The sequence below is a fragment of the Cygnus atratus genome, chromosome 1 (genome assembly GCF_013377495.2).
Source record: "Cygnus atratus isolate AKBS03 ecotype Queensland, Australia chromosome 1, CAtr_DNAZoo_HiC_assembly, whole genome shotgun sequence".
Classification (NCBI taxonomy): domain Eukaryota; kingdom Metazoa; phylum Chordata; class Aves; order Anseriformes; family Anatidae; genus Cygnus; species Cygnus atratus.
Window position 1 is genome coordinate 43,044,406 of NC_066362.1, and position 21,532 is coordinate 43,065,937.

At 52.0% G+C, this 21,532-nt stretch overlaps 1 protein-coding gene across 10 annotated transcripts in view; it reads left to right on the top strand.

Moving 5' to 3' along the window:
• The window catches only part of ZC3H7B (zinc finger CCCH-type containing 7B), a 45,328-nt gene that overhangs the window by 19,419 nt on the left and 4,377 nt on the right, over positions 1-21,532 (top strand). For 3 of the 10 annotated variants that reach the window (XM_035543907.2, XM_035543898.2, XM_035543899.2), the window contains exons 9-22: positions 59-318; positions 1,228-1,576; positions 2,547-2,659; positions 3,454-3,616; positions 3,703-3,864; positions 4,643-4,848; positions 5,588-5,688; positions 6,476-6,657; positions 10,330-10,415; positions 15,260-15,393; positions 16,651-16,756; positions 17,882-17,990; positions 19,688-19,821; positions 20,594-20,757. In XM_035543907.2, coding sequence (XP_035399800.1) covers positions 59-318; positions 1,228-1,576; positions 2,547-2,659; positions 3,454-3,616; positions 3,703-3,864; positions 4,643-4,848; positions 5,588-5,688; positions 6,476-6,657; positions 10,330-10,415; positions 15,260-15,393; positions 16,651-16,756; positions 17,882-17,990; positions 19,688-19,821; positions 20,594-20,757 — 2,269 coding nt within the window. The remainder of the gene's footprint in view (positions 1-58; positions 319-1,227; positions 1,577-2,546; positions 2,660-3,453; positions 3,617-3,702; positions 3,865-4,642; positions 4,849-5,587; positions 5,689-6,475; positions 6,658-10,329; positions 10,416-15,259; positions 15,394-16,650; positions 16,757-17,881; positions 17,991-19,687; positions 19,822-20,593; positions 20,758-21,532) is intronic. The other 7 variants (XM_035543904.2, XM_035543905.2, XM_035543901.2 and 4 more) reach the window with 5 other exon arrangements.

Genomic DNA, 21,532 nt, shown 5'->3' on the forward strand with positions numbered 1-21,532 from the left:
GCTTGCCCCTTGCAAGAGGCTCTCCTGGGTGACTGGCTCTGTTTCTCCCCCATCACAGACTGCTCTATGGACCTGCAGTGCCTCCCGGCTCCCGTGGCCACCTCCATCCCTGTGAGCGAGGGGCTGGCCCCTTTGCCCTCAGACTCGGATGCAAAGGGCCTGCCTACCTCGCTCCCTGCTGCCAGCTTGCTCCCGTCTCCGGACTGCGTGCCCCTGCCAGTGCCTGAGAGCGTGGAGGACTTCACAGATGGGGACATCATCGGGGAAGAACTGGACTCCCTCCTGGACTCCCTCGCCGAGGGGTCACCGTACCCTCTAGTAAGAGCTGCATGGGTCCCCTGCTTCTTGTTCCAAATCGGTTTTTGGAGCTTAAGGATATGCGTGCTGCCTCTCTCTTTCTGTCAGTCTTTCACCCTAGCTCTTCCTCTGGTAAAACTCATTCATTCCTTCCCTTATTTCTGCAACTGGCTTGTGATTATCTAAAGAGCCCACCTCCAAGCCTGCTTTGCTGCGAGCAACTTCACGGAGCTGCCCCCAAAAGGTACCCAAGGTAGCTTCCCCCACCTTCGCCTTCCCCATGGCCTCTGGTGTCTGTGGAGCTGAAGCAGGCCTGAGGATAGAAATAAGCATGCTGAAGCAAGAATGGGGGATGCATTTTATACAGCAGGCATGCTCTAATCTCCTTGTGTTTTGTGCAGGCTGCATTCAGCCTGAGCTCTTTGAACAGGTCTGGGCACTGTAGAGACAATCTGTATCGATGCTTGTGTCGGATTTTAGTTGCCAGCCATGTTGGTGTTATGAAAGTCAGGTTGGGTCTGGAAGCAAGGTAATCATGTTCCTGCAGGAAGGATCTTGAGCCGAAAAGCTCTGCTGAGTGCTGCCAAGTGTAATGGTCGTTACCCTGACCTCACTGCTGCGTGCGCTCAGCTCTGCTGGGTTTTGTCCTGAGCTGGTGCAAGCGCCCGACATAAGGCTCTGCTTTGCAGCCTGCCGAGCTCAGGTAGCCCAGCACCTCCTCAGGGACCTTAGCCCGGGCTGTGCGTGGTGCAGACGGGATGGGGAGGTCTGGGGGAAGTCTGCCGGTGGATGGGGCTGCCGGGTGTCCCCTCCATTCAGATAACACAGCACGCACTTGACTGGAAGCCTGTTGCTCAGTTTGCATTCACTCACTCCCTGCTCCTTGTTTCTAACGTGCTGCTTCTCTTCCTCTTGCCCAACTCCCCAAAGTCTCTGGTCCAGGGCACCATTCCCACCAACCTGCCAACGGAGATGCCCCAGCTGATCCCCGTGTTCCCGGGGGGAACTCCGCTGCTGCCCCCGGTCGTGACGGCCAGCATCCCCGTCTCCACCCCGCTGCCGCCTGCCTCCTTCGGCCTGGTGATGGATCCCACCAAGCAGCTCTCCTCCTCCTCTGTCCTGGACGCCTTCGAGCCCCCGCCGGGGGGAAGTGGTGGCTCCACCCTGGATTCGTTGGATTCCCTGGATCTGCTCCCCTACACAGACTCGCGGCTCGATGCCCTGGACTCCTTTGGGACAAGCAGAGGGTCACTGGATGCCTTGGATTCCTTTGCCATTGGTAGGTGTGGGGCTGGCGGGGTTTCGTGCTGTTTTACCTGGGAAAGCGTGCCAAGGCTGTTTCCTTCAGTGCTGAAGAGGTCTGTCGGATAGCTCTCCCCGCTCGGAACAGGAATACAAATGTTGGGGAGGGCAGAGAGTTGTCCTGGGCAGAGCAGCTGAATATGTCTTGCTCATGAGTAATAAGAAGGGCTGTAGGTGTGTAATCCCAGATAACTAGTATGTGCATGGTGTGAAATCTCAGGGGGAAAGGAACATGAAGGTGTGTGATGAGGAGCAATGAGGCCTAATCGTGGCTTGGTACCCAGGATGCCTCCCTTGGCACAATCTGCTAGACTATGAAGTGATTCCTCCATCTTCCCCAGTGTCTGTTCGACATTTTGTACCAAATGAATAACATCCTGGTGACTGTTTTAAATGAGATAGGACCTTGTGGCACTGGGCAAAATGGTAAAGGCCAAGGTGGGTCGCTCTGATCTGAATTCAGGGCAGTAAGCATCCTGGGGCATCGGGCACTGAACTCTTGTGTCACAGGCAGCCAAATTGTTGAAGTTGTGCAAAAAGCAGGTTCCCACATGTCTCATGAGTGAAGGCAGGCTTCTTCTTGGACAGGTTGTCCCCTGTATTGCAGTATGTAGGCAGCAAAAATATTTTGAGAAGAGCAGAGACTGACCAGTCAGCACTTCAACACTCAGATTCACCTCAGCATTCAGCTGCCTCTGAGCTGCCACCTTGGGAATGCCAGAACTCAGTGGCATCCATGGGTTCAGTGTGGTTTTGGGGACAAGAAGGCCTTTCCTTGAGTTTTCCTAAGACTTAGATGGGTGGTTTAGATAAAAAGTACTAAAATGTTATGAAATAAATAAAGCAAATGGATTTCACGAGCACTTGTTTGTCTTTTTGTGAGCAGAACCACCTCTGAACGTGAAATGATTGTTTTGTTTTGTGTTTTTCCCCCTTCTTTTGCCCAGAAGAAACCAGCCCTCAGGAACTGCGACACCCACCTGGCAGCCAAAAACCATCCCCCGTGGTGAGTGAGCCGCTCCCCCATGCTGATGTCCCAAGGTGCTCTGGAGCCAAGGTAGTAGTGACTTGGGTGATGTAGGTAATTTGGGCCCCTCTTCTTCACCTGCCCCAGTCAGCGTTCTCCCCAGCTTTTTGGCAAGGCAGGTAAAGGTTTCCCCAGAGTCAGTAGGAAGACACTTGTTCCATCATTTTCATCCAAGGTGGCCGCTATATCTAGCAGCCACATAACACTGAAGGGTGGGGCAGAGTAAGCCAGGTTTGTCTTAAAACTAGTGAAGTTCTTTGCTCCTCTCTGCCCCTCTCAGGAGACTTTTCCAGATAGTGTTCTGCTCCTGTCCTGTGTCTCCGGTCTTGGGGAAAGGGTTAGGGTTACCTCTGGCTAGCAAGTTTGGAACACAAATTATTCTTCTCAAGTTCCTGTTGTCCTGCTGTCCCTGTTATGTCACTGCAGCGGAAAGTCTCCATCCTCAGATTAATCTGCTGCCTGAAGACTCACTGATAAGTGGTTGTTTGTCCTCCCAGGTAGCAGCGGAGTTGATTTGAGAGTTGGTGGTGATGGAAGGAACGGGAAGGAGTGAGGGGGGCACTTTGTTCTGTGTCTCATGATAGAAAATTGGTGTCTCCTTACCAAGAGTGAAGGAGACCTGTCCTTGAAGTGAACATACAACACTTGGTTATTTTTTTTAAAGATGCATGCAACTTTTTTTGAAATGTCATTTCAGATTGGAATGTTTTGATGAGGGAGAAAATGAGGAAGTTTTGGGGGAGACTGGAGCGGGATGTGGGGTTATGGAGTTTTCTGACCCGCGTGGTTGCAGAGCTCAGAAGTGATGTGTGTGTGGTTTTGTGCAGGTCAGCCTTGGTGGAGTGAGTCACCCAGCTGTGCCCAAAGTCACCGAGCACCTGCTGCCCCAGCCAGAACCAGTAATGCCCAACACAGCCCTGCTGGTGAAGAACCCCCTGGCATCCACTCATGTCTTCAAACAGGCCTGTCACATCTGCTACCCCAAAACAGGTGATGCGTTTGTTCTGCCACCTGGAGCGTTGGCTCACGCTAGGGTTTGCCTTTCCCCCGGCTGATGGGGCTCTTCTCTGCTGCAGGGCCCAAGGCTGGTGATTACACCTATCGGGAAGGCTTGGAGCACAAGTGCAAGCGAGATATCCTGCTGGGCAGGCTGAAGAACTCGGAAGACAAGACCTGGAAGAGGATCCGTCCTCGCCCAACGAAAACCAACTTTGTAGGATCGTATTACCTGTGCAAAGGTGATCTGGAGGGGATAGGGCTGCGGGTGGCTGGGAAGGGGTTGTAAGTTGTGTGCCGGGGCGGCTGGGAGAGGTCTTCTACTGGTCTTGCTTCCTGTCTTTGGGGTCTTCCTGTCCCATCAGCAGCCCATGGGCTGTGAAGCCCAGTACAACCATAGTCAAGGCTTGGCGCTGCGCTGTTGATAAGGGCTTTGCTGAGAACCTGCCTGCTGTACGCATGCCTGCGTTAGTCCCGCTCCACCCAGCAGCCACGCAGCAGGTCTGTGGCTCTGCCTGGGGTAAAGCTCTCAATGCCTGCTCCTTTGCTCCAGCCCATCCCGTGGTCTGTACGTGCAACATGACCGGACAGGTCCCTGAGGCAGTGTCACTACAAAGCACCTGCTGAGGTGGGGAGGGAGGAATAGCCAAGGTAACGGTCCCAGCTTAGTGCTGAGCTGCTAGGAGAACTTAATCTGGATTGGCTTTAAAAGGGGGCGGTTAAGTTGCAGCCTGTCCCTGGCTGAGCACTGCATTAAAGCAGGCCTCTGTACTGAAACAGTTTCCCCAACAGATGGCATCTACCTGAGGATGTCACCACTTAGTAGTTTGCATTAACTTCACTGAGTGCCCTGGTGTACTCAAAGCTGGGGGGAGATGTCTCTTCTTTTTCTTTAACTCTGTGTTTTCTTGCTTTCAGCTCCTTGTGAGGTGTGGGCAGTGGGAGGAGACGAAAGAGAGCTTAGTTTCTGACTGGGCCGCCCTCCCTGTGTGGTGGTGTGTGCTGTTTGTTGCTTTGTAGATATGCTTAACAAGCAGGACTGTAAGTACGGGGATAACTGCACCTTCGCGTACCACCAGGAAGAGATCGACGTGTGGACTGAGGAGAGGAAGGGGACCCTCAACCGCGACCTCCTCTTTGACCCGTTAGGTGGCATCAAGCAGAGCAGCCTCACCATTGCCAAGCTCCTGAAGGAACATCAGGGCATCTTCACCTTCCTCTGTGAGGTACAGGACTCGGGGGGGGGGGAGTGGGTGCCTTCAGCATCTCCTCCATGTGCCTCTGCTGGGACATTGATGTGCCCCAGCCGGTGCCCTGTGCCCAGAAGGACAGCGAGCAATGGATGCAGCCACGTAGGAGGAAGGCGAGGTAGTTCTCCTCACTCCTCCAGCTGCACGAGGTGCACACAGCCACAGGGGACCACGCTCCTCTTCTTCTGCCTAGAGGTGTTGTTTTGAAGTGTAATTTGGCTCCAGCTGCTTTAAAAATCACAATCCCATAACGAAGCAGCTTCCCGCCTGCTGCCTGTGCTGAAGCACTGACTCAGTCACTTAAGGATTAGCTCTTGTCCTCTTGACGCAGTGCAGCGGAGAGTTCCCCAAGTTGGCAGTGTTATATGTGAAGGGAGATGTTCTTAGCTGTGAGCTGGCTTTTTTTGTTATTTTTCCCCATCGTTTCCCCCTTGTTCTTGCTCTGTTGTCCAACTGGGAAAGAATATGTGGCTCTGACCAAAATTTTTCCAACCGCAGTGGAAAATACTGTTGAGAATGAGCCAAAAATGTTGTCCTGAAGCCTTTCCAAAAGTTCACTTACTTTATTTTAAAGCCCTACCACAAGGTTTTCACCAGGCTTGTTCTAACTTTGAACATTAGAATAGGCTGGCTCTGCTTCTTCTTCCCCTTCCAAAAAAAATGGCTCTGGTTCACTTCTAAGATTTTCCCAGCATGCTAATTCTTCTCTTCTCAGATTTGCTTTGACAGCAAACCCCGTATTATCAGCAAAGGGACCAAGGACACACCAGCTGTCTGCTCCAACCTTTCTGCCAAACACAGTTTCCATGACAACAAGTGAGTGAATGTTGGTTGTGCTGATAGGAGCAATCTCTCACACGTCCAGCCAGTTTAACTCCAAGCCCCTGGTCTCTCTCTTTCTCTCTTTCTCTCTCTTTCTCTCTCTCTTTCTCTCTCTCTCTCTTTCTCTCTCTCTCTCTCTCCCTCCCTCTCCCTCTCTCTCTCCCTCTCTCCCTTCCTCTCTCCCTCCCTCCCGTGGGTTCCAATCATAGGGTAGCTTAAAGACATGATCAGTAGTGCTGTACGCTTCTCCCTGTGTGTTTGCTTCTGGTGCTGAGAGATTTCAGGCACAAGCAAAGCCCTTTTGGAATCACCTTAAGTTTTCCATTGACTTAATTTGCCTTTGAGTTTGGCCTTTATGTAAAGGTCAATCCAAAGATCCTTTAGCTCGGGATCCTGCCTCTGACTGGCTGATAATGAATGTTTAGGAAAACAAGTGTAAGAAACATGTCAAGTACACAGTAATACAACCCCTTCTGGCTCTTGGCAGCCTGAGACTTGGAGAGTTGCTGAGCCAGAGGAGCTGTTATATTTGCTGCATGTTTTAAACTCTGTCTGATCTCTGATCTTGAGCAGGGCATCACCCATGGGCTGAAGAGACTGCAAATATCTACCTAGATTTTATACAGAGTGGGAGGACGGGTGGTTGGTTTTCCCAACGGGAGTTTGCCTCTCTCAGAGTTGATCATCTGCCTTCCCAGTCAATTGTGTGAAAATCAGACATAAGGAGGAGGGCTGAAGATTTGGTCCTCCAGTGATTAAAATTTCCCTGGCCTGGCTGCAGGTGTCTGGTCCACATTGTGCGTTCCACCTCCCTGAAATACTCCAAGATCCGCCAGTTCCAGGAACACTTTCAGTTTGACGTGTGCCGGCACGAGGTGCGTTACGGCTGCCTGCGCGAGGACAGCTGCCACTTTGCTCATAGTTTCATCGAGCTCAAGGTCTGGCTGCTGCAGCAATATTCAGGTGAGTGTGGCTTGGTGCAGAGCTGGCGATGCATGCACCTGAGTTTCCTCCAGCACGTGCCTGCGGCCAGTTGGGAGGGAAAGGGGGTGATTTGGGAGTGCTGAGAAGTTGGTGCTCACTTGATCTCTCTCCTCAGAGACACAGAAAATAGTGCCAAGGTGTTCTGTGAGGTGATTCGGATCTTGTCCCTTTACAGGTGCTCCTGTAAATTGCAGACCAGGAAGCTTTTCCTTTGGGAGCAGCTGCATAAGTTGAAATAATTGTTAGGTAGGGCTGAATCCCCGGAGGTGTTTTGGTGCTTAAATCCTGTGGAAGACCCTAAATAGCAATTGGGTCCCTGAATGAACATCTGATGCAGTGAGAATAGCAGCACGCACAGGTGACAAAGCAGTTATAAAAAGAAAGGCTGTGAGTCTTCAGTTTCTCTGAACAAATTCACCAAGAGTGGAGAATGACAAGATACTTGGTGTTTTCCAAAAAGGCTTTGATGGTGTGCCTCTGAAGAGGCTATTACAGGGATTATATTCAGGTCACTCATACAACAACACTGCCACATCTGGCCCTCGCACTCCTTTCTCCCTCTGACAGTGCTGGGGGGTTTGTCTTGCTGCTCTCCTGTTAACTGAGTGGATGGGGGTCCACCCAAAATGTTGCCTGGATGTTTTTTCACCATGGGGTCTTGTTTAGTGCAGGACCCAGCCTGGTTAATGGGAGTACTTCAGAGAGAAAATATGGTTTAGATTTTTCTTACCATTCTTTGATGTACTTGGGAGCAACTAATTTAATTTACTGTTCAAGTGCCTGTCACTGTAGCTCATGCAGTCCTGAGCCTTGGCTTGGCTTGGCTCACGAGGGACAGGGATGAACAAGATGGCAGATGCCATCTGTATTCTTTTCAGTTGGCCTCACTCACTTGTGGCCACAGGAAATCAAAAAATTACAGCACTGGAGTTTCTAAGACAACATGTTGCTTGTGAGCCATAGGCAAGGATTGCTGCCCTAAATGTTAATGATACTGCCTGTAGTACTCTGGGCACTCTAGTATTCAAGCAGCTTGCTCTTTTCCCCACTCTATGTTTTTGGTTTTTTTTTTTATACCTAGAAAAAGTTTCTTTTCTTTTCTCTCCTTCTTCCTTCCTTTTCTGCCTGTAGATGAAATGGGTAATTGATTTTTGCTTCATGCCTTCTTTCCTTGAAGGACTGACTTCCAAAGGGAAAACTAGGAGCTGAAACAAGCCATGAGTTTAGCTGCAAAAGTGGTCGGTACATCTTCTGCTTATTCCCATCTTTTCCAACAATGGGAGAGCCATCATCTTTTTGATTTTTCTGCAAGGCTGTTGTATATATGAGCCTGTTCTCCTTTTGAGCTTTCTTACCTGGAGTGATAGATTATTACCTCTCTTAAGTGTAGCCCTTGTTAAGGCAACAGAGATGAAAGGTAGCTGTGACCAGTCTCTGGGAAGGCTTTAGCTTTGGAGTAGAGAGTTTGATTTGGGTACCATCTGCTCTGCAAAAATAGGAAGGGGGCATCCATCATTCATAGTAGCTTGCATTTGAAACCAGTGGGCTGTTGCATTTCACAGCCATTTGAGCTTTTACAGAGCATGTGGCTTTGCTCATGGGGATAAAGGATTGTACTAGCAGGATGAAGGTTCCCATGATCTGAAAACGGGGGCGAGCAGGACGGTTTCCTTCCTCACCGTGGCTATTCACAGACATCTTGCTATCTTCTTCCATCGTTGGAAATCACAGGGTCTTTGTCCTCACTAGTGATGTTGCAAAAGATGCTGAAGTGTTAAAAGTGATCAGCATATCGGCCTTTGCTTCCCAGAGTGTCTGTTTGGGACAGTTCATGCTTTGTAGAGCTGGCATATCGGAAAACATCCTTTCGTATCTGGGAGGGCTTTCTTCTGACCACTACATTTCTAGACCATATTATTGAGTTAGTTCAGATTTCTGGGAGTGGGAGAAGGCAGTCGCTTGCTAAGGACTTCGTTTGAAATTCAGTCTTCTGATAAGAGCTGTGTATGCTCTCTGCATGCCCAGTCTCACAGTGCAGGTGTGCAGAATGGCGAAGATGGAGATTGCTTTGGCCCTTTCTCTGCCACATCCAGTGCAGTGGATTAACTCTCTGCTGTGGTTTTCCCAGCTTTTTAAGGTTTGTCTCCAAAGAATGGATCAGGGCTGTGTCCAGCCCTGGAATACTTGGACATGGGAGAGGGAATTGCAGTTTTCCTAACTCTGCACAGTGTCCTCTGGGATTAATGGTCAAGAAGAAGAAAATCTGCAAAGAGCTCTGAGTTGGGAGTACCGGCTAGGCAGCAGCTGCCATTTTGGAAATCTAAGCAAAACTTCTTGAAGAAATTCTTTTCATCCTGTCCAAGCCCTGTACAAACAGCAGTATTGTTGTCTGGCAGGTACTTGGACAGCTGAAATCACAAATGGGGAAACTGAGGTCAGGAATGCTGTGGCTTACTGAAGTTGCACGTAGCTGAAGCTGAGAGGAAAACTTGTGTTTGCTGGCCCTTATGTTCTGGAACGTGCTGGCTCCCAGATCAGAGATGCGGCATGCCTGGGGAACACCACACTTCAATAATAAAGGCCATTGGCAAAAGCAAAACAAGGAATTTTGCAACCTCTCTGTGCTGGGGATGCTGCACCAAGGCCATCCTCAGCACCCCACTTGTTCCCGTCAACTGGCAGTTGTAAGATACTTCTTCAGTTTGTTTTGGCAGGTATCTCAGGGCTTTATAGCACTTTAAAAAACCTTGGCTTGTCTCTAACAGAGTCAGTCCTCACACTGACCAATTCCTACTCTTACATACTTTTCTCTTGACATCTAGTACTCTGAGAATTGCAGCAGCCATCTGGCTGGTTGGTGCTGGCAGGGGCTGTTCCTTCACCTCTTGAGTTGGTCAGGAGATAATTCCTTAGATAAGCTCTGACCAACCTTTTTTCTCACTGACTGATGTGTTTCTGATTCCTGAAACCTTGCAGATCTTTCTTCGCTGGTTACATAGAAGCAGCTGTTCTTTGGTTGGTGTAGCACTTCTGGTCTTGCTGCCTTGGGTGGACTTGGTGTTTGTGTTGAAATGCAACTTTCTTTTTCATCTGTTGATTGATGAGCACCTCCAACAGCTTGAAGTGTGTAACAGCAGGGATTAGGTGAGGCTTCTGGGTTTTGGGAGATGCTAGATGTCTGAGACAGTGAGATATCTCAAATCTTCCAGGCTAGTGGCAAAACTCAAACTAAGCATTGTCTTCAGAGCCTTGAGTAGGATCAGTGATAAGGTGTTGGGGGAGAGCCTTGGTTTAGGTCTCAATACCTGGTCAGGAATCAGCGTCAGTCTTGGAGTCAGCATCAGGGTCCTTTGCGCACATCCTCAGCAGAAGACCAGGTCTGAATGAGCCCAGGAGACCAAACTCTTCCCCTTTCGTCTGGCTTGAGCAGGAGCGCTGGAGAGAGTTCCTTCCCTAGCCTGTGCCTGAAGAGGTTCGGTGGTGGTGTTGGGTTCCCTCACAACCCATGTTCTGATGTTCCTGGTGGGACTGTCAGTCACACGGGGATTCCTGAGCCACAATGTGGGAATAGCTGCAAACCCTCCCTCCCTCCCTCTCTTCTGTTGGTTGAAGAGCTGTAGCTCAGTCCTGTCTCCTCCTTCTTGTTCCCAGGAATGACCCACGAAGATATTGTGCAGGAATCCAAGAAGTACTGGCAACAGATGGAGGCACATGCCAGCAAACCAGCCAACAGCATGGTAAGGTGCATCTCGGGCTCGCAGCCTGGTTTTGCTTCTAGCTGCTCCAGCACGTTTTCTCTTTTCCTTCCACTGCTGTGCCTCACAGCTCCCAGGCAGACCAGGCTGGCCACTGAGGAGGAGGGCAGCTGAGAGCTTTCCTGTTAGCAGTGCTAGTGACGATCTTTGCACCTCGTTTTGCAGCGTTTTATCTGCTCAGTTCAGTGGTGGGGAGAAGCCTCCAGAGCAGGGAGGGCAATGCACGGAGAACGGTGCTTCCAGCGACACCTTGCTAGTGAAACCAGGAGACCTGGGGGATCCTGGCCACACAGGGTAGGGATCAAAGGGGTCCTGCTGCCCTTTAGTGACCGACAGATGATATGGCAAGTTTGGAGGACTCAGGAAGTGACTCATGACCCGTGGGACTACTCTGAACACCGGAGTGGGTGAAACTGGCAGCGCAGGTGTTGCTGAGGTTGAGGTCTCCTGGGTGAGAGCTCCCAAACGAAGGTGAAGTGCCCTTTCTCCAACAGTAAGGCAGTATCCTGGAGGCAGTAGGGTGCTGATGCTGGGAAAAGCAGGTGTGATCACCTTGGGTTAGCCCACCAGGAAAGACTCGGGTGACTTGCACTGATGCTGTCAGTGGGCTGTGTCCAGCAATCTACTGGTTATGGTGCATGAGGTGGAGTCATCTTGGAGGAAATGCTCAGCAACATACGTGCACGTTCTGCTGTTGTGGGCAGAAGTGGTTGGAGGAGAGGGTGCTGACTGAGGAATGGGAAGGAACGGTCCAGAGTAACCAAGGCGTCTAGTTCCCAAAGCTGTCAGAGTTGTCTGAGCAGTTTGTTCTAACCTCTCAGGAAGCTATAGGTTTGGTCCTGAAGGTATGGGACAAGTTTTTATAGCCTGTGTTGCATGAGAAGTGAGCCCAGATGATCTGGATGGTCCCTTCAGACAGAGCTGGCTAGGCTCTCCTTCTAGCCTGGCACGGGGGCAGAGACAGCTACCTGCATCTCTGCAGGGGAGGAAGCTAACTGTGAATCTGCAGCAGTTTGTGACAGTGGTTGGATTTATATCAGCAGTCCCTTCCCCATGGAGATTGAAGTCGTGACTGGTTCTGTCCTGCCTGCAGTGGATCTGCCTGTGTTTTCCAGAAAGCTCTGTCTTGTCGTTCTCCGTGCATAATGTGGGGATAAAACAGGATAGATGGATGGCTTGTGAGCCTTGCAGCTTTGAGTTCGCCTTTGCCTGGAGGTGCTGCCGTTAGAAGACTGAGCTGTTTGTCAGGCATGGTCTGAGATGTCCACGGAAACACGTGGGATCTGGATGCTGAGCGAGGGTTTCATTTCCAGCTGTTACAGCTTGCAGGGGACAGAGGTTGAGGAAGAAAAATGCCAGTGTCTGCTACGTCAGCCATCAGGAGAAGGGCAGAGAGCTTTAATTTCAGGGTCTGTTGGGCAATGTTTGGGACTGGTGGCCAATGGCAAAGTCTGTTAGCACCCCAGAAATGCCTGGCGTAAAGCTGGTTTGCACCTCAGCCCTCCCAGGGCCTCGGTTTGTGCAGAGGCAAAGCAGGAGCCTTGTTGGTCCAGTCAGAAAGTGCCTACCAGCGGCACCATCCGTGGTCTTTAGGGGTTGGCAGCCTGGCACTGGGCAGGGAGGCAGTCAAGTCAGTCAGATGTATCTGTTTGCAGTAGAAAACCATGGCTTTGGCATCAGCATGTGTTCAGACAGAGAGCTGTGCTCTGGGATGAGACGTGGGCTTGCTGCTGAAGACCCTGGGGGCAGGACTAATGGATCTGTTGAGAGCTGTTTACTTTTGCCATTATGCTCTTCAGTCCAAGCAGGCTATCGTGACTCAGAGTTTTCTTAGCGTCCTCCCAGCTTTCGAAGTTGGCTGCCTGGCAAAGACAACTTCCCAGGAGTGCTGTAAAAGCAGAACTGTCCTTCTCACCGCCCAGGGTGATCTACGCTTGCCCCGGCGCCCTCTGGTCAGCGGAAGCAAAGTTGTTCCCAGGGACTTTGCTGCAGTTTTGTCCCAGCTGCCAGCTGGACTCACGTAGCGGCTGGGGCCAGCCAGTTGTGGAGAAGAGAAGCAGGCAGCACACGGACGCCTGGCAGCCATGGTGACGCAGGTCAGGAGACTTAGCAAGAACTGGAAGATGACGATACACCACTTGCTCAACACCTGCCAGGGATCTGGTACTTGGTCCCACGTGTTTGATCCCACACAGGCTGACGTAGGAGTAAACCCTGTGGCTGCAGATGGAAGAGGTAGTCATCAGGAGCGATAGCTGTAGGTAGTTGGGTGTCCTCAGCTCCCACTGCATCCTTGGGAACTAAGGGGTTTAGCCCTCCGTTCTTCTGTTTCTTGGGGGCTGTTCTGTTTTACCCCACTAGCCAGCTGCAGAACCACCATAAAAACTGCCCTCAGAATTAGCAGCTTAGGGAGAGGAAAGGAACATCCCTCCCTCTCTCATGAGGAGTACTTGTACCTAAGTACAGCTCACTCAGGTGGCTGAGTAACCCAGACCCCCTGAATAATCCCCCAAGGGGGCACATGGATCCTCCAGAGAGCATTCCAGTATGACCGAAAGGAGTTCCTGAAGTTGGGAGACATGAGTGGCCGTGCTGGGGCTTTGCTTTCTGCAAAGCCTGAAGAGGGGAGCTGTCGTGCCAAAGACTTTTATTTATTTGGTTGCCATGGTGCACAGCTAACTCTATATTGTCTGGCTTCGTAACAAGGGGTGGTGCCACAGCCGAAGGCACTTTTGCCTGGCTTGGTCTGCTAGAGCCTCATGTGATACTAATTTCCACACTGTTGGTTATCAGCAGCCTGCCAGGTATGTGTCTTGCCTTTACAAATACAGTCATGTAGCAACAACACCAGCAGCTTTGATTTTCGCTTTCCTCCTAATCCCCTGGGAGCGCACATGCCCGCTGGATTGGCCAGCAGTTTGCGTGATTCTCGTGAAGAAAGGCATGGGACTTCTTTTTGTCAAGAATTTCTGAAAAAGCGGCCCAGAGCACCAGAATTACCTGAGAAACACGTTCTCTATTTCTGATGTGTTGTGCCTTCTGGAACCACTTGGTTTTTCTTTTTGTTGGGTCAGTAGATTTGAGCCAAGCTTCCTGACCGTGCTGTGGAATCTGTCTCCTGGTGGGTTATATGGTAGATAGCGCTGGGCTGGTAAAAGGGAGCGTTCCCTCGGTGCTAATTTGTTACTTCAGCTCTGTAGTTTTGGTGGGTCATCGGCAAGCTGTAAAGTAATTCTCTTTGGACACCAAGTGGAGATTAAAACTACTGATCAAAGGCCACATTTGAGAGAGAGGTACAATATTGCCTTCTGTGATATCCCGGGTCTCAGCCCTGCTCATTCCACAGCAGGCCACTTTGACGTGAGTTGGTGGTCACCGGCGTTTGTGAAAGCTGACAGATGAAAAGGTCACGTGCCCGATGCCGCCAGAAAGGCTGCCGTGCAGGCAAGCAGGCCAGAAACACCGCCGCTTTTCAAGAGAGATGGTGGTTCTCCAGGAGGGTCCTTTTTCTGGGACATCTGCAGCAGTGAGAGCCTCTTGTAGTCAGCACAGACAAAGGTCAGCTCTCTCGTTAGCTTTTCAGTGCTGGAGGACCTTTGCCTGTCAGATCTGCTTCAAAAGACTGGGTCTGGAGGGTGCAGAGCGGTAGTCAATAGTTTACGTAGTGTTCCTGGGAGATGCTTTGATTCCGCACCATCCTGTGCTTGCTATTTTCCCGTTGAGAGGTGATGCACATAGGATCCACGCTCCCGCTATTGCTGGCTCCTCAGGGACGTTGCCTGCCTGTCTGCTCCTTGTGAGATGCTCAGGGTTAGAAGGCAAGGCTGCGGGGGCTGCTTGTGAGGTGAGCAGGCAGTGAGCTGCCTACTGGTATGTGACCTTTGTTGTTGGAGGTTCTTGCTTGTACCCTCACTTGTGCCCGTGCCCGGAGCTACTGGCGTGCAGTCAGGTTTGCTCTTTGGTTTGGAAATGAGCTGGAGACACCAGCCTCACGTCTTCCAGTGGTGGTATAAAATTTAAATGACTTTTTAGAGATTTGCTCAGAAAATACGAGGCAATGGTGATATGGGATTCGCTCCATTTTTCCCCCGACAGCCTGTTGGTCATAATCCCAAAGCAGCTGTCTCACAGTGACGGGTAGGAGGCCAATGAAGTGAAGTGGCTGAGAAGATATGAAGTATGTGTGTTAATGGTTGTACCTCTGTCCAGAGATCGCGATTAACTGCGTGCGAAACCCACAGCAAAGGAACTGTGAGGGATGGAAACCTGCCCAGAAGTTGCTTTGAAGGGTATTAACAAGAGGATCTAGCTCTGCCTTCAGTATGTCAAATGCTGGATGTAACACGAGCCTCTTGGTCCAAAAGCAGGTCCTGTCTTGTGTCACGCTCTGGCTTCCCCCCAGGGGCTCCTCCAGCTGCACGACCGAGCTCCCTCCGTGGATAGCAAGGGACACACGGATTGCCTTCCCTGCGGGGAAGTGGGGATTAAGTGCTGGGGCAGGTCCCGCAGAGCTTGTCTGTACATGGCGATACGCTGCAGGGGTTTGGCAGCCAGGCCTGGTCAGCGCTGGCAGCTGCCAGGCTGGCTGCGCTCTTGGCCAGACGTCAAAACCCAGGGAATCGTGCTGAAGCAAGCAGTGGTTTTGCTCCTGTCTGGTATCTCGACAGGCCACCAGCTAACACTGGCAGAGGAGAGTCGGGCGGTCTCTGATTTAATCCAGCTTGTCACTGGCACGCGGGCATGCAGGGAGCTGCCAGCGCCTCCGCGGCATTTTAAGGGAGGTGCGTTCGGCTCTGTTTGCCTGAGGTGCTTGTTCTCTTCCCCAGGCTTCTCCCCGCGCTCCCACATCGAGCACCTTTGACCTCCAGATGAAATTTGTGTGTGGCCAGTGCTGGAGGAACGGGCAGCTGGTGGAGCCAGATAAAGACCTCAAGTACTGTAGCGCCAAAGCCCGCCACTGGTGAGCAATGCAACCTTCTCTTTCCCCCACCCCTCCTGAAGGGCAAGAATTTCTCCTCTTACCTTCTCAAGGGCTTCATTTGGCTTTGTTGGAAGAGGCTATGAGGCTTCCTAGCAGCCTCTTGCTCCTCGGGGTGTTTTATAGCGAGCTTTGCAGGTAACTGTTTTCCAGTTTCCAGCTCTCTTCGCTACTGTTAGGACTTGCAGCCAGCACTGTGCTTGGTGCATCACAGCCAGGCTCATAATCCTGGTGCTTGCAGTCCAGTTTTTGCAATTCCCTTTTCTCCAGTTGTTATTATTTCTCCTTAAGAAGGTCACTAAGATAGCTCTCCTCTGCACTTGTTCGTACTCCGTGCTGTTTGAAGATGCCTGCCATGTCACTATTAGCAATGATTCAAGGTGTTCTGCTTCCTTTTAAATTAGTTTCCTTGGCCCTTTCATGGTTTTTGTTGCTCTGCTTGTTGTCCGTTTGCAACTCCAAGTTTCTTGGGGCCCATAAGGACGTTTGTTTTGATAGAAAGGGAGTATCAGGGAGGAGGGAGCCACTGGGATATGGAAAACTGTGGCCCCTCTCACTCAGGCGACCTAGCAGCATAGGATGGAGCGGTTTATAGGGCGTCAGTTCCCAAAACGCAAGCCACAAAGGCGCAGTCCAGCATCCTATTGCAAATATAAGACCTTTGATGAAAAAGACACAGAAGCAGCATCGCTGGAGGAAGCGAGCAGGAGAGGATCGCTTCCTGGAATGGGAGGATAACACCTCTGTGCAGCTGCTGAACAGAGCTGGGGCTTTTGCTCAGGGTACCTCCTGGTGCTGCAGGAGACTTAGTACTTACTGGCACCTGTTTGTAAGACAGTGCTTGTAATGACTTGCATTTACACTGCACCTTTCAAGCAGAAAATATTCCCAAATGTTTTTCATGGATCTGATTGCACAAGAATTGGCTGTGTCAAAGGGTGGAACACAGACGTTTAGTAATCCATGGTGATGCCACGCAAGACGTGGGGGAGACTTTTGTGGCTTTACGGAAAGATATATCCCAGGAAACATGTAAAAAGTACAGGGAGAAATCCTCCTAAACACCCTTCTTCTGGCTTCTCTGCCACAGATGCGCATATCTAGGAGCAGCCAGATAGTGGCAGGGATGAGCTGGACTGTAGGGTCTGGTCATCTCTCAATATTCGAGGGTTTCTGAGGAAAACAAAACCTCGTTCTGTTCTTCCTTTTGCCTCTGTTGATTTATTCTCTCTTCCTTAGTTGGACAAAGGAACGTCGTGTTCTGCTGGTGATGTCCAAAGCAAAGAAGAAGTGGGTGTCTGTCCGACCACTGCCTTCCATCCGCAACTTCCCACAGCAATATGATGTAAGCCCCACAACTGGCTCAGCCAGGTGCCCCTTCCCCTTCCCTCCCGGTTTGTGCAGTGCTTTGAGGCCTGGTCCCTTGTAGACCTGGCAGGGAAGCAGTCACGTGTTGGATGAGGTGGGAGGGCAGCACAAACTGAAAGCAGAGAGATCTCAGACACGTCCAGCAAAAGGGTGGAGCAGAAAAAGGAGAGGCACTCATTTAAACCACTCTGTTACACACGTATGCAAGTTTCTAACGCTGCTGTTAATGCAGTCGCCGTCTCAAGAACTGGCTGGCACAGGGTTTGGAGATGAGATTTAAGTCTCCCCTTAGGTCAGGGTTTCTCCATGTGGGTGAGAAGGAGTACTTGGGAGAAGCCTGTCCCTGCCTTTGCTGTGGCTGGACTGCTGTCTGTTGTGAAACTTGCCCAAGATGTGTTTTGAAAGCAAAAGTAGGAACTCAGCTAGAAAGCCACGTGTTGTGAGGAAAACTACAGATATCCAACCTCCATCCCCAGCCCGGAGTATGGCAATTGATAATCTCTCTCTCCCTCTCTTATCCCTGAATTAGAAAGCTCCTCTCCCTCCTGCCTCATGGGATCTGCTGCCCCTTAATCCGTGGGCAGCTGCAAGGCCATCTGTGAGGTCTTGGGCGCTCTCCAGTTGCGGGCCTGTTGCTAGAAGCTGGGGGAGGGGGGGGCAAGTTATTTATGGCTGTGCCAGTAGGAGATGAGGCCAGCAGGTGAGTCGGGGGTCATGGAATAGAGGCAGGTTGCCCCTAAGGCCACTCTTTGGCTGGAGAATGCGTCACCTTTGGGGACCAGCAGTGTGACCAGCAGGAGACACTGTTGGGTCAGCCCAGGCTGCTCCCTGCTGCCTCACCCCTCGACCAGTTGCATATGGGAATGGGAGAGAGAAGGCAGGTGCTGAACTGAGCTGCCTGCGGGTTTGTAGGGAAATCTTACCTTTCGTGTCTTCAAGAGCTTGAGGAAAAGAAGCGTGAGTTAACGATGTGTGATGTGTCCTGTTTTGTGACCTTTCCTGTGTGCGATTTAACGCCCTTGTCGGTTTTTTTGAACCCGCTTTCCCCTCTAGCAAGGAGTGTTTGAGCAGATGCTATATTTTGCTCTCTGTCTCTTAACAGTTGTGTATCCATGCACAAAATGGCAGGAAATGCCAGTATGTGGGCAACTGCTCCTTCGCCCACAGCCCTGAAGAGAGAGACATGTGGACCTTCATGAAGGAAAATAAAAGTGAGTGGGGGAAATGCGGGCAGGGGACGCTGGGTCAGTTAAGGCACACTCCTGACAGCAGAGGTGGAGCAGACAAAGCTCCTGGTACCATGAGCTTAGGTGGGGTTATGGGGTAGATTTATCTACAGTGTCCCTCCAGTTGCCTGTGCTGTCCCAGGCCTGGCCCTGTATGGAGCTCTGCCACAGCGCCAGTCCTGACCTGTAGCTGCTCCCGTATCTTTCTTGTCTGTCTTGTATCTGCCTTGGCTTTCTTGCCCGGTTCTGCTCATACGCCGTGCTCCTGGGCTGTGGCACTCCCTGTTCATAGCATTGTATGCAAAGGAGTGGATTTGAGATCCTGAATGAGAACATCACTGGGTGGTGCCTTTGCAGAGGAGCTGGTCTGGAATTAATTACGCGGGCTCCCAGCTTACTTTCTGGGGGAAACCTTGGAGGGATGCACATGTCAGCTGTCAGTCCTTCACCAGTCACCCTCCTCAGCGTCCTGTCATCCCACCCCCTGCAAGGCAGGGCCGCAGGCTGTTCCCCTGGCAGCTCCCTGAAATTGCTTCAGTTGGGCTGACACTAGCTGAGCCCTGCACGGTTCTGTGCCCACGGGGACGGTGACGGGGCTGCTGGAGGGACCACCAGCTCTCCGGCAGCAATCATTGCTTATCCAGGCTGTCTTTGCAACGCCCAGTTGTCCAGGTGCTCACCTAGCTCTGGTGGGAGATGCTGGAAAGCTTGAAGGACGTTCATTCTTTGCGCTTGGATGGAGGGTCTTTCTGTGCTGTGCCACGCACTGATATTTGGTACAGTTCAGGTCCTTTTGTTGCCGGGGCCTTTGAAAGCGCATCAGACCAGTCTGGGTGTGTTTGCTCAAGCACGAAGGTAAATCTTCAAATGACGGTGTTGTTTCAGTTTGGGGGAATTTGCATTAATTATCCCCCACTGCCTTGAATTCCTCAATTACCCATTTAGCGAGGAGTAAATCACTAACGCATCGCACTTGGAGCGTCACGTTGCTGCGTGCAACGTTTATGTTTCCTCTCTCCCAAGTTGATCTTGGAAAGGCAGGTGTGCAGTCAAAGCTTCCAGCCAAAATTTCGCCTCCCACTAGCATCCCAAATGGGTTTTAAACCAAAAGCACCGAGACATTAACTGCACTCCTCTGGGTGGGTTTTGAACTTGGGGCAGGCCATCATTAGGTCTTCCTCCCCTCCCCAGTGCTTCCTGTGGCCAGCTTGTTTGTGGGCTCTCCTCCCTCTTGAGCGCCGAGGATGAAGCGTAGGCTTAGAGGGAAGGGACAGATCCAAATCCAGCCCCTGCCTGTGCTGTGGCTGCAGTGAGATGTCTGCTGGGGTCAAGCAGAATCGGGCCTGATGAAGAATCTCCCTGTGGAGCGAAGTCCGTGGAGATCTCAGGGCAGCGTCTCTCCTTCCTGAATACTTCATGTCGTGGTTGTCCCTCAACAGCAAGACAGTTGGTGGTGGTGTGCCCCTCGCCAGGCGGGGAGGGGTGGATTTGGCTGCTCTCCCCAGGGCTCTCATCCAGGGAGGTGACATCGGGCCTGCCCGAGCACTGGCCTTCACGCTGACGGCAGGTGCTGCTGCACTGGGGAGGGGAGGGGAGGGCTGCCCCAGCGCTCGTCCTTTTCTCGTAGTTTGTGCACGGTGCGGGAGGTTGTCTGAGTGACTTCACGGGTCGCCTTTGTGCAGTACTAGATATGCAGCAGACCTATGACATGTGGCTAAAGAAACACAATCCTGGGAAGCCTGGAGAGGGGACGCCGCTCACCTCGCGAGAAGGGGAGAAACAGATCCAGATGCCCACCGACTACGCTGACATCATGGTAAACAGCCACTCTCTCGTTCTTCATCCCTCTCCCTCCTCAGCACTGGCAGCCTGTCCTCTGCTCCGGGTGCGAGCTAGCAGGGGCTGAGTTGCTCTCGTTGGAAAGAGCCGTGCTGATGTAGGTTAAGTGGACAGCTTGGAGCAGCACAACAAGAGCAGCACAGATCAGGTGGGAGGGGATCAACCCAGGGTCAGCAAGGCTCTGCAGGGGCTTTTCTGTTAATCGCCAAGTCAGTAGGAGTCTGCTTCAGGCTGCCTTTCACGTGGGCTCAGCCTCTCCCCAGGGTTCCTGCGTGCTCCTGAGGAAGCTGGGCAAGCCGCTGCTGGCCTGGAGGAGAAGAGGGAGAAGCTTGGAGAGGAGCTGTGTCTGGAGCACAAAGGCACAGAAAAAACAGAGGCAGATGTGGCACCTTAGCCCAGGGATGGTGTCTGGTGGAAGGGTTTGTGCTCCTGAGGGGTCCCGCGCTGCCTGAGTGCCTCGCAGTCAGGCTGCCTGGGTCTTCAGCAGTGACCTGAGCTGTCGTGTTCTCTGAGCCCGACTTTGAGCTGTAGGTTGACACCCAGGCAGAACATCTCTTCTGCTCCCCCTTTGTGGCAGCGTGGTGCCCTGAAGATGAGGTGGCAGGGAAGTGTGGGAGGTTGTGCAGTGAGCGGAGCTTCCAGGATGCTCTGGAAGGAGGTGGGGAGAGGCAGTGCCGGTGTGGGGAAGGCCGGTGGCTGTGGATATTAACGCCCTGACTGGCCCTTTGCCCTCTCTCTGCACCGGTTAGATGGGCTACCACTGCTGGCTCTGCGGGAAGAACAGCAACAGCAAGAAGCAGTGGCAGCAGCACATCCAGTCGGAGAAGCACAAGGAGAAGGTCTTCACCTCAGACAGTGACTCCAACTGCTGGAGCTACCGCTTCCCCATGGGCGAGTTCCAGCTCTGCGAAAGGTACCGTGCGCACGGCCTCGTCTCCCTCGTGTGCCGCTGCAGCGGGGATGGGCCCAGGGACTCCATCATCCATCCTCCTCCTCCTCTTCCTCTCCCGGAGTCCCCAGGGACTTCCAGTTGGAGGAGCAGTGGAAGGCGCTGACAGTTCTGGGTGATGGTGAGGCTGTGTTGGGTCCCAGAGGTGTTCAACCACACAATTCAGTGGTAAAAATACGTTCCCGGGCATGTGACTTTAGAAAACGAGAGCGAGCTTCGTGTCTGCACCCATGCCCTGTGTGGCCAGGCTGCGCTCAGCTCTCGGTCTGCTAAACAGAGGCTGCTTGGCCCAATTCTGCGGGGAATCCCAGGTGCTTTATTAAATGGTTTGAATGTCTCACGCCCTCTGAATCAGCGCCTTGAGGTGTCTTCAGAAGGCCTGTGATGGTTAGAAATGCTGTTTTGGTTAGAGAGAAGGCTGTGCCGCTTGTGGCTGTCCAGAGTTACCTGGCATTTCCTCTCTCGTGTGGTTATTTCTTCTCATCCCTGCTGGTCCGGTTCTAGCTCAAACCGTTTCATTCTGTTGACTAAATCCCCTCACAGGCGCTGCTCCATGTCTGTGCCCAGCCTCCGTGTTGCCTTCCCTTGGCTGCACACGGGTTGTAGGGGAATCATCTCGCCCTTAGAAGGGAGAGTTTGCATCAAGTTTTGGTGGGCCCCGACGGAGTCTCACAGGTGGGGAGCTCAAAACCCTGCCCTGGGGGGGGAACCCCGCTGATGGTGCTCCTTGCGCTGGCAG